This window comes from Pelodiscus sinensis, chromosome 1, assembly GCF_052426305.1.
Source record: "Pelodiscus sinensis isolate ZL-2025 chromosome 1, ASM5242630v1, whole genome shotgun sequence".
In the NCBI taxonomy this organism is placed as follows: domain Eukaryota; kingdom Metazoa; phylum Chordata; order Testudines; family Trionychidae; genus Pelodiscus; species Pelodiscus sinensis.
Window position 1 is genome coordinate 317,934,895 of NC_143052.1, and position 16,088 is coordinate 317,950,982.

Consider the following 16,088-nt stretch of genomic DNA (forward strand, 5'->3'; position numbering starts at 1 on the left):
ATGTGGGGGCAGGCATGGGGGTGAAGGAGGATGCGGGGGGCAGGATGGGAGAGGGCAGAGGTTGCACTGAAGGGCATGGGGCGCTGCAGGGGATCAGGCTGGGGGGGATTATGGTGCTGAGGGGAGCGAGGCTGGAGCAGAGAGAAGGTGTGAAGGAGGATATATTTTTACTTTGCAGAAGCTGCACTTTCCTTTACTCTCCACTTCTTTGCCTCAGTCCTCAACTAGCTATTTGGCTGCATTCTCACCAGATATGTCTAGATTACATGCCTCTGATGACAGAGGCATGTAGATTAGGCTACCTGGCATAGGAAAATGAAGCAGCGATTTAAATAATCACTTCTTCATTTAAATTAAAATGGCTGCAGCTGTTTATCGGCTCAGCGTGCTAGTCTGGACGCTCTGCTTTTGACATCAAAGGCATTTGTCGACCGCCCCGGTAAACCTCATCCCACGAGGCATAACGGGGTGGTCAACAAATGCCTTTGATGTCGACCGCGGAGCTTTCAGACTAGTGCGCTGAGCTGACAAACAGCTGATGGGCTCAGCGCGGCAGCCATTTTAATTTAAATGAAGCGGCGATTATTTAAATCGCTGCTTCATTTTCCTATGCCAGGTAGCCTAATCTACACGCCTCTGTCGCCAGAGGCATGTTGTCTAGACATACCCTCCCTCTCACCTTTTCTGTGTTTCTCCCCCAACCCCCTTACACCTCCAAACTCCCTCTTGTACCCCCACCCCACACCTTCTCCTGCTGCCAAACTTCCTTCCCGACCCTACCCTCCTATCCCGTCCTGCTCCCTACCTCCTTCTCAGATCCTGCACCCCCATCTTTATCCCACTTGCTGGCAGATCTGTCCCACACACTGAACCCCTCATTTTTGTTCCCATCCCAGAGCCTAAGGGGGTTCACAAAATCCACTAACTCTGGAACCCCAGAAAAGTAAATCTGGCCAATGGGAAGCTCTGAACCTCAGTCTTCCCTGTCCCTTCCCCTCACCCTGTGGGAGCTGGAGTGCCAGAAGAGTGTGGTGTCTCAGTGAGGTTTGGAGGTTTGGAGGTTTTTGGAGGAGACTTTTGCTTCTCATTTATGTGGTCCCCAACTGATTTCTCTGTGGGTCAGTGACCCCTGACCCTAAAATGGTCACCCGCCACATCATAAATAAAGAAAACATTGAAACCTTTTGTGTTGGACATAATATTTTACTTTATTTAAAATGAAGTTTGATAAACTAACATGAGAAAGTTAAAATGCTTAATCTGTTCAATAATTTAAATTAAACTGTTCTCAGCTGCAGCACTTGCAAAATAGCTCGAGTGTAATTATGTAATTTATGGTGAGTTTTCATTAGCAGTTGATAGTCCATGAAAAAGTTTGCATTGACCCATGTGGTCCATGGGGAGCATGGTGGAGATAGGCCCTCTCCCTCTGGGAGAGCAGCACGGCCCATGGGAGGAGAGTTAAATCTTGGCACACCACTTCGGAAAGGTTGCTGACCCGTGTTAGATTAAGAACATAAAATAGGCTTCTGTTTTTATTAATATTAATGACATGTAATGCTTCTTCATTTCAACATCTTACTTATTTTCTTCACAATAAAATACAATGTTGAAAAGGAATGGATTATAATTGGACAAGTAGATATGGAAACTCTGGTGGAAAAACATCTTTCTAGTGAACAAGACTGGGAAAAAAACTTCAAAGCATTAAAAGCAAAAGGGAAAGAAGTGGAACGCCTTCCCAGGTACAGCTTACCAAAACATTTTTGTGTGTGAACAGTGAACACTTTCACTGGCCCAGTCACAGTGTAAATAGTAGACTAGAAATATACTTTCTATATGACAAAATAGGCAGAATTTCATCACTGTTCTTTAATGTTTGAGTATCTTTTTTTAACTTCTCATTCTTCAAACTAGTGTTACAGAAAAATTTATGGCTTTGACTCCAATCCAACTCCCATTGAAATCAGTTGAAAGACTCCCATTAACTTCATGAGAAATGAGTCTTGCCCTTGTAAATTAAGGCCTGACCAGACACATGTACCAGGCATAGTGCTTACAGAGCTTAACAGTTGAATTAACTTAGCATTGTTCCAGTTAATAAGTACGTGGAGTCTTAGAGCCTGACTTTGCAAACACTTATGCACATAAGCAACTCATATGTCTTAAGTATTTCTAGGAATGGATCTTTAGGCCTTGATCCCAACTAGAGATATGCCAGTGTGAACCCTTGTACCTATGAATCCCCACTGATGTCAGTGCACTGACTAAATGCAGGTAGGTTTAGGTTAGCAGCTGTTGCTGCAAGATTAAGATCTGAAGCCTAGAACCTGCCAGTACTTAACATAACTTGCCTTATTCATAAGTAGTAGCCCCTTTGATTTCAGGGACACTATTCTTGTGTAAAGGAAGTACATGCATGAGTATTTGCAGGGTCAGGGTCTTAGTATGTAATTGCTTCCAGTAAAATTGTATATACAGTAATTGTAGTATTTGAACATACATATGCACACTTTAAGCCACATTTCTTTGTGTGCTTCTGTATGAACAATTTTCTATGAAAATATTAAAGATAATTAAATACAGGTTGAACCTCCCAAATCTGGGACTCTCTGGTCCAGCAAGTCTACAGAAGTTGCTGGACCAAAGAGCCCCAGGAGTGGGAGCCAGCTTGGAGAACTTAGGGTCTGTGGAATCCCAGCTGAGCCAGCAGTTGGCTGGGCAGCGGAACTCCAGCATCAGCAGGGCGAGGTGGCATTGGGAAGCCTCTGCCCCGGCTGGGGAACTCCCGGCGTAAATGTTGTCATGTAGGCGGAGAGCCCCTACCAGTGGGGGAGCGTCAGGAGAACCCAGATACCTTCTAGTGGCAGGACTGAGATGGCTGAACAATCCTGACTGATAAACCCCGGGGGCAGCGGGGCCAGGCAGCTGATTGGAAGGTTTGTCTAGGGAACCCCGGTGGCAGGACCAGGTGGCAGCCAGGAAGTCCTGGTCGCAGAAGGAGAATCCCCAGTGGCAGCAGGGCCAGCCTAGCAGCCATGGCTGGAAAATCCCGGGAAACCACCAGTGGCAGCGGGACTGCTAGCCACTGGGGGGCCTGGAGCTAGGAAACCCTGAGGAAGCCTGGAAGGTAGTGGCGTTGGCGGCGGCTGGGCAGCGGTGGCTGGGCAACCCCAGAGGCAGTGGGGCTGACAGTGGTGGGGAGCCCTGTCTGGGGAACCCCTGGGAATCCCCGGAGCAGTGGGTGGCCAGCAGGACAGGGAGCCTCATCTGGGCCTGCGTTAGCAGGGCATCGACAGGGAGGATAGCTTCAGAGAGATGAGCTGGCAGCAGGACAGCCAGCAGGGGTGCACTGACCTCCCTTAGTCTGGCAAACTCCCTGGTCTGGGATGACCAGGTCCCAAGGATGCTGGACCAGGGAGGTCCAACCTGTAGTAAAGATCATTTATAAAGTATTGAAATTACAGTTTTTAAAGTTTGTTATATAATTCATCATAATGAGACTATTGCATCTAATTTTTACTCTTCTGTTTTTTATATTTTGTAATCTGTCCTTGAATTTTGAAGTACCATCAAGATAGATTGCTTAATTGTTAATTGCAATCCTGTGAAGACTGTGATTGATGATCTTATTCAGAAGCTATATGATATTCTTGTCCTATCTTTAAGAAAATCCATACAAGGTAAATAGTTTTGAGATACAGTGGTATCTGGTTGGTGGGCTTTTTTTTCTTTTTGCTTTTGTTTTGTTTTGGAGCAAAATAATGTTTTTAGTTTTCCATTAAGGGTTTGATACAAAACCCTAGAAAGCCATTGGTTGTATTTTTCATTGATTTCTTTGGGTTTTGGATAAGATGCTGTAAACTTAATTTGTTCTCAGCTACACCAGAAATAACCTCATCTGTATGAAATATCATGTATATTCATCTTCTAGAGAAGTTTTCTTGAAAGTTTGAGGCTAGGGAATGGACAGAACTCATTTCACAATATAAGGGAGTAGTATAGGGCAGTAGCAAATTATTGCCCACTATGGAGAAAAAGGGATAGGGGGAAGGAACTGTGTCTCAAAGGGATGTCCTTGAGACACAGAGTCTAGTGATGACACAGAGTCTTAGGGTCAGTGCTGCTTACACATTACCAAATGCTTCTTAGTACTGTGCCTTAAAGCACAATCTAGCTTAGAAGTCTGTTGGGATTTATAAACTCTGCAATACCAACATTATGAAGTCTGCACTTCAGATGCCAAAGTATCATCAAGCTGTTAAGTAGTTCACTGTCCCAGGCTCTGTCTTCTTGTAATTTGCAATGGCAGAGACTAGCAAAGCTTATTAGCCTATTATGACACTTTCCCATTCTGCACTGTCCCAACAGTGAACCTCTACTGGCTGCAGATTTCATGACAGCTCAGCCATGTTGTCTGTTGAGTTTTGGGAGGCAAAGCTAGGTCTCTGCCAGTCTCCCACTTCTTCTTGCCTATGTGCTCTGGGAGAGCAAGGAGCATGTGCCTGCACCATAGTCTAGGTATCTGTGCAGAGGTGATTCTTATTTGTTCTTGTTATTTTAAAAATGTTCTCACTGGAGACCATCCAGGGTTACACTAGTATGGGTTTATTTCCACTAGGTAAAACTAAAGAGGAGAAAGCAGCCACCAAAGGTTTAAACTAAAGAAGATAGAACTCTCTCTCTCACACACACACACACGCACACAGACAAGCAAGCACGCACACACCCCTCCATTCATTCACTCATTCACACCCATTCACTCATTCACACCTGCCCTCAGGCAATCACACACTTACACAGACATATGAGTTGCAGAAGGAGCCAAGGCATGTGGCTCCTGGAGGGTCTGTCTGCTCATCATGGCTGGGAAAGCTGGTCAGGAGGAGAGACACTGGAGGGGAGCTTCTCAGGATCAGGGGAAGGAAAAAGAGAGTGTCACATGTGCTCCTTCTCTCTATATAGTGTCTGAATGACTCCTGTGACTCATTCACCTTGTCATCAGGGAGCATGCCCAGACTTCCCTTTATCCATCAGGGAGCATGCCCATACTGTGATGACTCATTGCCATGTGGTCCATTGTTCCAAGCCTTCTTCAAATACACTTACACTCAGACTCTCTCTCTCCATTCACTCAGGGGAGAATGCAACTTAGGGAAAGTTACAAGCAAGGTGGCTGCATGTTACAAAGATTACAAAATTGCAGTTTACAGTAAGTTTGAGAGTTACACAGATTACAAAGATTGACAAGGATCACAATAAGTTGCAGTTTAAAACCTTAGACCTTACAGTTTGGTGTAGCTTTAGAAAATCCATGTATATAAATCTAGTGAGCTCAGGTAGAGGCTTTTTTATGCAACAGTTCTTATTGCTCTTTGGGGCATATATACAGGCAGTCCCCGGGTTACGTACAAGATAGGGACTGTAGGTTTGTTCTTAAGTTGAATCTGTATGTAAGTCGGAACTGGCATCAGCCGCTGCTGAAACTGATCAGTTTCAACCGCGGCTGAATCTGGACGCCAGTTCTGACTTACATACAGATTCAACTTAAGAAACCCAGGCATCCCCAAGTCAGCTGCTGCTGAAACTGATCAGCGGCTGATTCCAGGAAGCCTGGGGCAGAGCAACTCTGCCTCGGGCTTCCTGTAGTCAGCCGCTGGTCAGTTTCAGCAGCAGCTGACTTGGGGACGCCTGGGGCAGAGCAGCTGGGGTGCTGCTGGGTTGCTCCAGTAGCGCGGCTCCTCGGTGCTACTGGAGCAACCCAGCAGCACCCAAGCTGCTCTGCCCCAGGCGTCCTGATTCAGCTGCTGCTGAAACTGACCAGCAGCGGCTGAATCAGGACGCCTGGGGCAGAGCAGCGGGGGTGCTGCCGCGTTGGTCCGGAGCAGCGCTGCGGGACCAACCCGGCAGCCCCCAGCTGCTCTACCCCAGGGGTAGGCAAGAAAAGCCTGGTCTGCTGGGGGGGGGGGGCGAACACTAGCTGCACCCTCCCCCAGCAGACCAGGGAGACGGGGGTGGCGGGACCGCCCAAGTCCTCCACGGCTTTGCTCCGTCTCCCTGGTCTGCTGACCTGGGAGACGCGGAGCAAAGCCGCAGAGCATGCGGGAGCTCTGGTCTGCAGGGAGACGGGGAGCAAAGCCTTGGAGCACGCCCACAGCGGGACAGCCCAGGCGCGCTGCGGCTGTCCCACTGCGGGCGTGCTCTGAGGCTTTGCTCCCCATCTCCCTGGTCTGCTGGTCGGGAGATGGGGAGCAAAGCCGCGGAGCACGCCCGCAGGGGACAGCTCAAGCGCGCCCGGGCTGTCCCGCTGCGGGCATGCTCCAAGGCTTTGCTCCCCGTCTCCCTGCAGACCAGGGAGACGGGGAGCAGCTTTTCTCGCCCCGGAGGACAGGGGCGGCGGACCGCGGCGCATCTGGGCGTCCCGCCGCTCCCGTCCTCCGGGGCGAGAAAAGCCCCATTCGTAACTGCGGATCCGACATAAGTCGGATCCGCGTAACTCGGGGACTGCCTGTGTGTGTGTGTGTGTGTGTGTGTACATGAGACTTTGTGTGTCTGTCTGTTTGTGCATGAGTCCATCTGTCCGACTGTGAGTCTGTTTGTTCAAGAAGTCCTCCTAAATTATAAGAGCTAGGACTACCTAATTTGGTATGCGGCTTCCTCTTGTCCTAATTTACAATAAGGTCAGGGTTTGGTTGTACTAGGAAAATGGAAAGTACCTGGAATGGGATTGCTTCCCATAACATGCAAATAGAGGGTGTGATGGGGTGCAGTCACAGAAGACCCCTTTGGTATTGTTTCCTGGTTTGCTGATCATGCCACTGACATTTACCTTCTTGCTCTCTGGGGCTCCCCACACTCTCACCTGGTGGGGCAGATTCTCTGGTCTCCTCCAGACAAGGCACAGAGTTGGGGTTGCTGCACTTCTGAAGAGCAATGTAGACACTGACCCACTTCAGATCTGGGAGGATGCAGTTCTGGGGCATAGCACCCAGGAAACCAATCCTCAAAAGGGATCAAAATGCTAAGTAAATCAGTTTTTCTCTGAGTAAAAGTTTTACATAAAGCTCATGAGGATGTTTATCTTCTTTATCAATGAAAGAGTGATATGCACATTGATCGTTCCCCCCGCAGATAACAGTTACTTACACTGGGCCTGATAGTGAACAAAAGTGTATTTGTTAAGTACAAATAGTAGGATTTAAATGATTTCAAGTGAAAACAGACAGATCAAAGTAAGTTACTAAATTAAAATGAAAAGAAAATGCATAACAAGTTCTAATTCACTAAAAAACGTATTGCAAACAGATTCTTATCCTAATGAGCCGTTCTTGTTCTAGGCATAATCTTTAAGTCAGAAACTCTTTTACCCTGGCCTGGGTCGCCAGTCCTTTGGATCCTTTTAGGTTTTTCCAGACTAGTCAGAGAACAAAGGCTCATAGTTTCCCCTTGATTAAATAGTGTTTTACCAAGGGCAGGAATCTTTTGTTCTACATTCACCCTTCCATGGAAAAATACCTGGGTCAAAATGGAATCTCTGTACCCAGTGAAATGGTCACGTCTTACTGGTTAAATCACCCTTTGGACTTACAGGACAATTGAGGCTGTTTGCAAGTCATTAAGTTGATCAGCAGGTTGTTAAGGCTTAGGTGGGGCACCAGTAATGGTTCTCATTAGCATATTTAAAACTATAAACAGTCTCATACTTCATATTTTTAATTTCTCCTAAAAGAATGATACATTTATCAAAATAGGATATACAAATCCAACAGATTGTAACATTAAAATTGATAGGTTACGTGAGATAGAGGTTTCACCTCCCAAAACTGGGATTCTCTCGCCTCGCAACATTTGTGCTTCAGTAGGAACATGGATGTTTCTGAATGAGAGAGTCCCGGGGCAGGAGAGCCATTAGCTGAGAGCCCCACACACAGGGTGTGTCTAGACTACATGCCTCCTTCGACGGAGGCATGTAGATTAGCCAGATCGGAAGAGGGAAATGAAGCCGCGATTAAAATAATCGCGGCTTCATTTAAATTTAAATGAAGCCGCGATTATTTTAATCGCGGCTTCATTTCCCTCTTCCGATCTGGCTAATCTACATGCCTCCGTCGAAGGAGGCATGTAGTCTAGACACACCCACAGTGAGGCTGGTGGTAGTGGAGCAAGGGTCTCAGCATCCCAGGAGCGATAGTGGGGCCATGGTAGCAGAGCAAGTGCAGACCTTCAACCTAGCTGGGCCTGGGGCAGCCTATGCATGCTAGCCTGGCAGCGGGGCTGGTGCTGTGGCAGCCCAATCGGGGCTGTGTGCTAGCCCATGGCAGCTGGCAGGCAGTAAGGCTGTGCCGTGGCTGCCCAGCAGGGGATGCCTGTGTTGGGCTTCAGTAGCGAAGATAACCTGATCAGGGTTACCTGGTGGCCAGCAGTGAAGCTAGTGAAGCTACAGCAACCCAGATTGGATTAGGGCAGCTCAGCCACGGCCACATGCTGCCCAGCAGTGGGGCTGGTGGCGCAGCAGAAGGGCCAGAGCTGTGTGCTACCACGTTGGCAGCGAGGCCAGGGCAGCAGCTCTGGCAGAGGGGCTAGGGCAACAGTTTCATCTGACTGGCAGCCAGGCCAAAGGAACCAGCGACGGAGAGGAGCGGCAGGCAGAGGAAGCCGATGGCAGGGGACCTTCCCTAGTCTGGAAAATTCCCTCATCTAGGATCACTCAGGTCCTGAAGGTGCTGGACCAGAGAGGTCCAACCTGTATTCTGTTGATAGCATCTCCAAGTTATACATATTTATATTCCTAAGCTAAGTTTTGTAAAGCATGAGGGGAACTGTTGCATAGGGGTCTGAGAGCAGGGACAGTTATGGTCTGTAATGACCACCGGGGTCTGGGAAAACTTATATTGGAGAGTGACCACAGGGGGGCAGCCGCACCAGGAAGAGAGTGTCCGGCTGGGGCTGGGGCTCTCCAGATTGCTGTCCACTGGCCACATGAAGTGGCCTTGTTGTCCCAAACCCCACTCCTGTGACCTTCATTTCTCCCCCTGGAGGAGACATGGACTGGAGCTAGATAGTGCAGCCTCCTCCCTCCCCCCGGTAAATCTTCTGTTCTCGTGTGTGTGTATGCTTTAATATCTGAATGCTTCACTTTTTTTTTCAAACTATAGCTTCGTCTACACTGCATCCCTCTTGCATAAAGCCTATGCAAATGGAGTGGGAATTAGCATATTGGTGTGCCCCATTTGCATAATTAATTAGGGGCCTATTTTGCACAAGAGGCTTTTGCGCAAAAAGGAGCTTTGTAGACAGCTCCTTTTTGCGCAGAACCCCCCTTTTGCGCAAGAGCTGTTCTTCCTCATTTTTTTCAGGAAGAGTCTTGTGCAAGAGGGGGTTTTTGCACAAAAAGGAGCCGTCTGCACAGCTCCTTTTTGCACAAAAGCCTCCTGCGCAAAAATGGGCCCTAATTAATTATGCAAATGATGTGTGGCAATATGCTAATTTGCACTTCATTTGCATAAGCTTTTGCGCAAGAGAGGTGCAGTGTAGACAGTGTAGCCTAAATGAATTCTCACAACAGCTTTGGGAGGTAGGGAAGTTCTATTGTCCCACTTTTGGGACATTGAAGTACAGTGTGACGGAGTAGAGAATAAAATGTGGGTCCCCATGATACCAGGTTAACCTCATAACCACTGGACCTTTTCTCATGTAGTCCAAGTGACTATCTGGTACATACATTTATCTGACTTTAAGACTGATATAATGGATATTTTTCTGTGCAATAAATTTGTTTCCCAATATTCTTTACATAGCTCATCTACATGATATTTCTTCATTTCTTACTGATGCCATGGAAGCATTAATAGTTAGGCCTCAGACGGTTGATGAAATTGGAGAAGATAATTTAAAGTATGGAAATTTACAAGAAAAAAAAGCAGAGGTAGGATTTTATTTTATTTATTGGGTAAATATTTAGGCAAAAAGTTTAGTCATGTTTAATATACCTGAACAAAATACTTTTCAAATTACAGGTTGAACCTCTCTGGTTTGTCACCCTTGCGACCTGATTGGTCCCGAATGAGGGAATTTCCTGAGCTGGCAGGGGGCCAATTATGCCTCCTCCCTCCCCGCCCGGCTCCATTCCCAGCCTCAGCTGTTGCCCTCCAGCTGTTGGCCACCCATACTAGGCACTGCCACCCACCTAACTCAGGATCCCAGCCACCAGCCTGCTGGGGCTATCATCTCCAGTCAGGCTGTTGTCACCCCAGCTGCGACTGTTGTCCCTGACCAGACTGCTGTTCCCACCCAGACTCTAGGGTTGTCATCCCTGCTTGGCCAAATTCCCGTCCCCATCCCTATTGGCCAAGTATTGCAGGGCTTTGCTACTTAAAGAAGTGTTTTTTAAAGTATATGCTGGAAAGATCACATCAGCTTTACATTTGCTACTTCATCTAAGAATGTTAGCTAGATTTCATTCTGGTGAAGTGATTGGTAGTGAATTAGTGATTGGTAGTGGGGGTTCTGTTTCTGGCCCGCTTTGACTCCTGGAAGTTGTAGTCTCCTGGAGCCAGTGGTACGAATGGAACCTAGAGCCATCCAGGGGCTGTGCTGGGTGGTAGGCAGCCCCAGGGTGTGGCGCGAACAGCACCCTGAGCCATCCGGGTGCTGTGCCAGACGGTAGGCAGACCCATGACGTGATGCAAACGGCACCCAGAGCTGGCTTTGGGTTGTGCCAGGCGGTAGGTGATTCCATGGCATGGCATGAACTGTGCCCTGAGCCATCTGTGGGCTGTGCCGGGCAGTAGGCAGCCCTGTGGTATGGTGCGAACAGCGCATTGAGCCAGTCAGGGGCTGTGCTGGGTAGTAGGTGGCCCCGTGCCTCCTGGAGCAGGGCAGCCATATATGCAGGGAGTTGCAGGTCTGGTGATTATAAGTCGGGGGTTGCCTGTGCTGCACTCTATGAAAGACTCCAGGGCTACTCTACACTCTCTCGGTATCCAGAATAACACTTATCAGAAGAAGAGGCAGTTTAGGTACCAACCCTATCCCAGCCCTCGCATCCATCAGTACAATCATCAGTATCACAGACAAGACCACTTCCAGCATAGCAGGGGCAGGGGAAGACAGCAGCGTAGGCGCCCTCATTCAGCTACTTTGCAACAATCCCAGCAGTTTGGCAAACAGATTTAATGAGGTAGTTGAGGGTCCAGAAATTCCCTCCCCCATTTCAGCGCAGTCTCCTTCAGCCAGTCTTTTTCATCATCGTCTGAGACCCTTCTTACAGTACTGGCAATGTATCACATCTGGTAGATTGGTCCTCCAGACCATTAAACAGGGGTACACTATTCCCTTTGAGTCTATACCCCCTTCCCATCCCCCATCCAGGTGCCGTTTCAGGGACCACTTTCACAAGACAACACTACATCAGGCGCCACTTCTACACCTAGGCGCAATCGAGCCAGTCCCGGAGCAGTTCAGGGGAAGGGGATTTTATTCGCACTACTTCTTAACCAAGAAACGATTGGGGGGGATGGAGACCCATCTTAGACCTGCATGCTTTAAATACATTTGTCAGGAAGCAAAAATTCAAGTTGGTGATGCTGGCAACTATCATACCTGCGCTGGAAAGGAGAGACTGGTTCTCGGTCCTCAACTTACAGGATGTATATTTTCACATCTCTATTCACTTTGCTCATAGATGATTTCTCCGTTTTCTTGCAGGCACCTGTCATTACCAATACAGGGTTCTTCCCTTCAGCCTTTCCACTGCCCCACATGTTTTCTCTAAGGTCCTTCCATCGATGTGGCTGCCCTCAGAAAGGACGATGTTGCAATCTTCTCCTACTTGGACAATTGCCTCTTGGTAGCGTGCTCAGAGACAGAGGCTTACGAGGCTTCCCATCTAACTTGACACATTTTCTACCAATTAGGCCTTCTGATAAATGAATCAGAGTCCTCCCATTTCTGCCCAAAGGGTCCAGTTTATAGGCACCATACTGGGCTCCACCCAGGCCAAAGCATCACTCCCTCCTGAATGCCTGCAAAATAAAAAGGATCTAGTCCACTCTCTACAGACCAAACCCAGGTCATCAGCTCGAGAATGTATGCAATTATTAGGGCACATGTAGGCTTGCACTTTTGTGGTGACCAACACACGCTTACACATGTGATGCATGTAGAGGTTGCTTCAACAAGTCTACAGGCCTAAAATACATCTCCTTTCCAAGTCCATCCAACTACCAACATAGGTAAAAACATCTCTCCTATGGTGGTCAGATGCCTGCAATTTATTCATGGGCATTTCCTTCTGCGCTCTGGAACCTACAATCTCCATGACCACAGATGCCACTCTGTCGGGATGGGAAACTCACATTGGTCAACACACCGGTCAGGGCCTGTGGTCTCAAACAGAAAAACTCCTTCACATAAATATCTTGGAGCTGAGGGCTGTCTGCTATGCATGCAAATAATTCCTACCTCTTCAACCAACCACCAGATCCAACTATACACTGACAGTGTAGTCGTGATGTTCTACATTAATCAACAAGGAGGTGCACGCTCTCGCGCATTTTGCTCGGAGGCTGTCACATTATGGAATTGGTGCATAAGGCACAATATCATTATCACAGCAATCCACCTCCCGGGCGTATCAATACTACTGCCGACACCCTAAGCAGAGCGCTTCCTCCAGAACATGAATACCAACTAAATCCCAACATTCTGTCTGACATTTTTCACCACTGGGGCCAACCAATCATAGAGCTATTCTCCACGTCCATGAACAAACAATGCCAACATTACTGTTCCAGGGCGGGCATCGGCAAGGGTTCCTTGGGCGATGCCTTCTTAGTGACCTGGGCACAATACTTACTCTATGCCTTCCCACCGATATCACTCCTAAACAGAGTGATACACAAAATCAGGAGAGACAAAACTCTCCTCATCCTCATAGCACCTGCATGGCCTCAACAACTGTGGTTCCCATTCGTGACCAGTATGTCCCTTGATCAACCCATCCTCTTATCTCTCTTCTGGGACCTCCTCCCATCATCACAGACCAAGCCCATAAACCTTGCCTCTCTCCGTCTCATGGCCTGGCTCCTCGATGGCTCTCGGGCATAGAGCTTTCGTGTTCCCACAAAATACAAACAGTTCTCCACAGCAGAGCCCCTCGCACACGTGCACAAATGGAGGAGGTTTGCAGTATGGTGCACTCAAAAGAACCTTTCACTATCCACAGCACCAATACCAACTATCCTCGACTACCTCCTCTACCTCAAACAGACCGATCTGGCATTAACTTCCATCAGGGTTCATCACTCTGCTATTACCACCTTCCATGTCAATACTGACGACACTTCAGTCTTCGTGCATCCACTTACATTGCAGGTTTTTGAAGGGACTCCAAGGACTTAATTTGGACGGAGCTCCACCTATGCAATCATGGGACCTCCATCTGGTACTAAACACGCTTACAATGGCACCCTTCGAACCCATGGCTTTGTGCTCCTTGCTGCACTTGTCCATGAAGACAGCATTTCTCATTGCCATTACCTCAGCTAGAAGAATTGGAGAAATTGCAGCCCTCATGGCCGATCCATTTTCTTCAAGGACAAGGTCACATTATGCACCCATCCCAGATTCCTCCCAAAGATACGTTCCTCATTTCACCTCAACCAGACCATTCCCTTACCTCCCTTTTTTCTGAAGCCCCATGTGAATTACTTTGAAACCAGGATGCATACCCTTGATCTCTGTAGAGCTCTTTCTTTCTCTCTGCAATGTACCAAGCCCTTCCAATCCTCTCCTTGTCTCTTAGTCTCCATAGTAAACCACAATAAGGGCAGCACACTGTCTTTGCAGAGACTGTCGCATTGGATTGTGGACTGTATCAAACTCTGCTATGAGCAAACCTGAGTGGCTCCTCCGGACAGAATAAGAACCCATTCTACCAGGGCTGTTTCCACTTCTATTGCCTTCCTCAGAAAGGTCCCACTATTAGACATATGCTCGGCCTCTACATGGTCCTTGGACCACACATTTGCAAAACACTATGCACTTTTACTGGGACCCCTATCGAATCTCAGATTCTCAAAATCTGTCTTATCCACTTGAGTGGATCATATTTCAGAAACAAGACAGTTATAATTGCTCTATATTGTCTCCCATGTTTACCTTCATCTAGTGTTTTATTACAATAACTATTAATAGAATATATATATATTCTTGATGGATGATCATTGTATTTTTATGGAAAGTAAGTCTGCATAAAATGCTGCCTTTTAGTGAAATTCTTTCATACATATATAAACTATATTTTCAACTTTAGATTTTTCTCCTGTTTCAAGAAGCTGAAGATAAAAACAAGCTTTTGCGGACTGTGGCTGGTGGGGGTTTAGACATAATTAGCAACTTGAGAGCTACGTGGGACAAATTTGAATTAATGATGGAAAGTCATCAACTTATGATTAAGGAGCAGGTGAGAATGAAGGGTTAATAATTCACTCAAATGCACTGATCTCATTTTGAATTAGAAGACACATTTTTTCCCTCCTCAATTTAAAAAAACAAACCCTGAAGATGTTGCATTTTAGTATTGGCACCAAAGTTATGGCATGAGTGAAAGGCTTTATAGAAAGAACATATAAATGGTTGAAAAGATTACTTGCCTCAGGTGATAACTGCAGTAGACCCCTCTCGCTGAACTCCTACAGAGTACCAGTGAAGTCAGCTAAGCTAATGTTCAGGAGTTTACTATAGAATCACGACTATGTTAAATTCCTCACCTTATCTGTTTATTTTTATTAACTGAAATTAAAAGAATATACAGTGCAGAAATATGGGCACTATATGAAGAGTTTCATTAAGGATTTCAGGAAAAAGTAGGTTAAAATTAATATTTGTCAACTTTATCATGTTATTACACATTATTAATATTATTCCATAAAGTTTGTAAATTTTCTGAAAGTGCTAAATGTTATGTCCCCAGACCTGCAATGCAGGTGGACTGCTGGAGACAATGGGGCTCAATTCAGCCACAGTAATTTTCCTGTGTGCTGTTGATTCTACATATATTTTGAACCTGTAGATAGTTTTAAAAATGATTGTCTATTACCATTAAGACTTATATTAAATGAGGTCAAGATAGCTTACAATGTAATGAGGAGCCTATGTAAGTAGTATATGCAACTGCCGTGGATATAAATTTATATAATATAAGATTAGGAAATACTTTTCCTTGCCAGAGTCTTTTAATGTTGAAATACTTTAAAGAGAAGAGTAAAAAAGTACTCTTGGAACACAAGTTGAAACATTGATTATTTTGATCTTGATTAGATATAACTTTGCAGATATGAAGTTCAGAAAGAATATATTTTATTTTTTTAAACTCTTTCGCTTTATAGATTGAAGTTTTGAAAGGAAATGTGATGTCTCGTGTTAACATGTATCTTCAAGAACTTGAAAAGTTTAAAGCTCGTTGGGATCAGCTAAAGCCCAGTGATGATATCATTGAAACAGGCCATCAGGATATGCTTGAGAAAAGTGCTCAGACTATAAAGGAAAAGAAAATTGAGTTTGATGAACTTGAAGCCACAAAGAAAAAACTGATGTATGTGTATTTCTTTGTAAATAACACATTATTTTATGTGTGTTCTGCAGTAAATCATGCAGCTGCAGTTTTTGATGGGTTAGAAAATATTAACTTTATAGTTACCTAAACGTGAACACAACAGATACTTTAATAAATCCTATTTTAACTGTATTTCAATGTATTGTTTAATCTTCAAGAAATTACTTCATTGTTTTATATAACTTGATTGTTTCCAGAGTGGAAGTTTGTGAAAATTTGTTAAGCTTTGAAACAACTGAATTTGTGCACAAATTGGCATGTGGTTCTACATACGATATAACTTGTAGAGAAAAATATTCCGGTAATTTTTTTTGAGACAAATTAGTATATTTTCTTAATATAAAGGAATGAAAAATTAAAGAGAAGAAAGATGTGGAAGTTAGAGCAGGCCTTTGCATATGACCATTGTCTCTTATGCTGTTTGTTTCCTTATTGGGGAATGGATCAAAATATGTCCTGCTGAACAGTGAAG

At 45.9% G+C, this 16,088-nt stretch overlaps 1 protein-coding gene across 2 annotated transcripts in view; it reads left to right on the plus strand.

Annotated features, from left to right (window-relative positions):
- The window catches only part of DYNC2H1 (dynein cytoplasmic 2 heavy chain 1), a 328,959-nt gene that overhangs the window by 51,561 nt on the left and 261,310 nt on the right, over window positions 1-16,088 (plus strand). For both annotated transcript variants that reach the window (XM_089775660.1, XM_089775659.1), the window contains exons 18-22: window positions 1,618-1,745; window positions 3,568-3,683; window positions 9,798-9,925; window positions 14,315-14,464; window positions 15,390-15,595. In XM_089775660.1, the coding sequence (XP_089631786.1) occupies window positions 1,618-1,745; window positions 3,568-3,683; window positions 9,798-9,925; window positions 14,315-14,464; window positions 15,390-15,595 (728 nt within the window). The remainder of the gene's footprint in view (window positions 1-1,617; window positions 1,746-3,567; window positions 3,684-9,797; window positions 9,926-14,314; window positions 14,465-15,389; window positions 15,596-16,088) is intronic.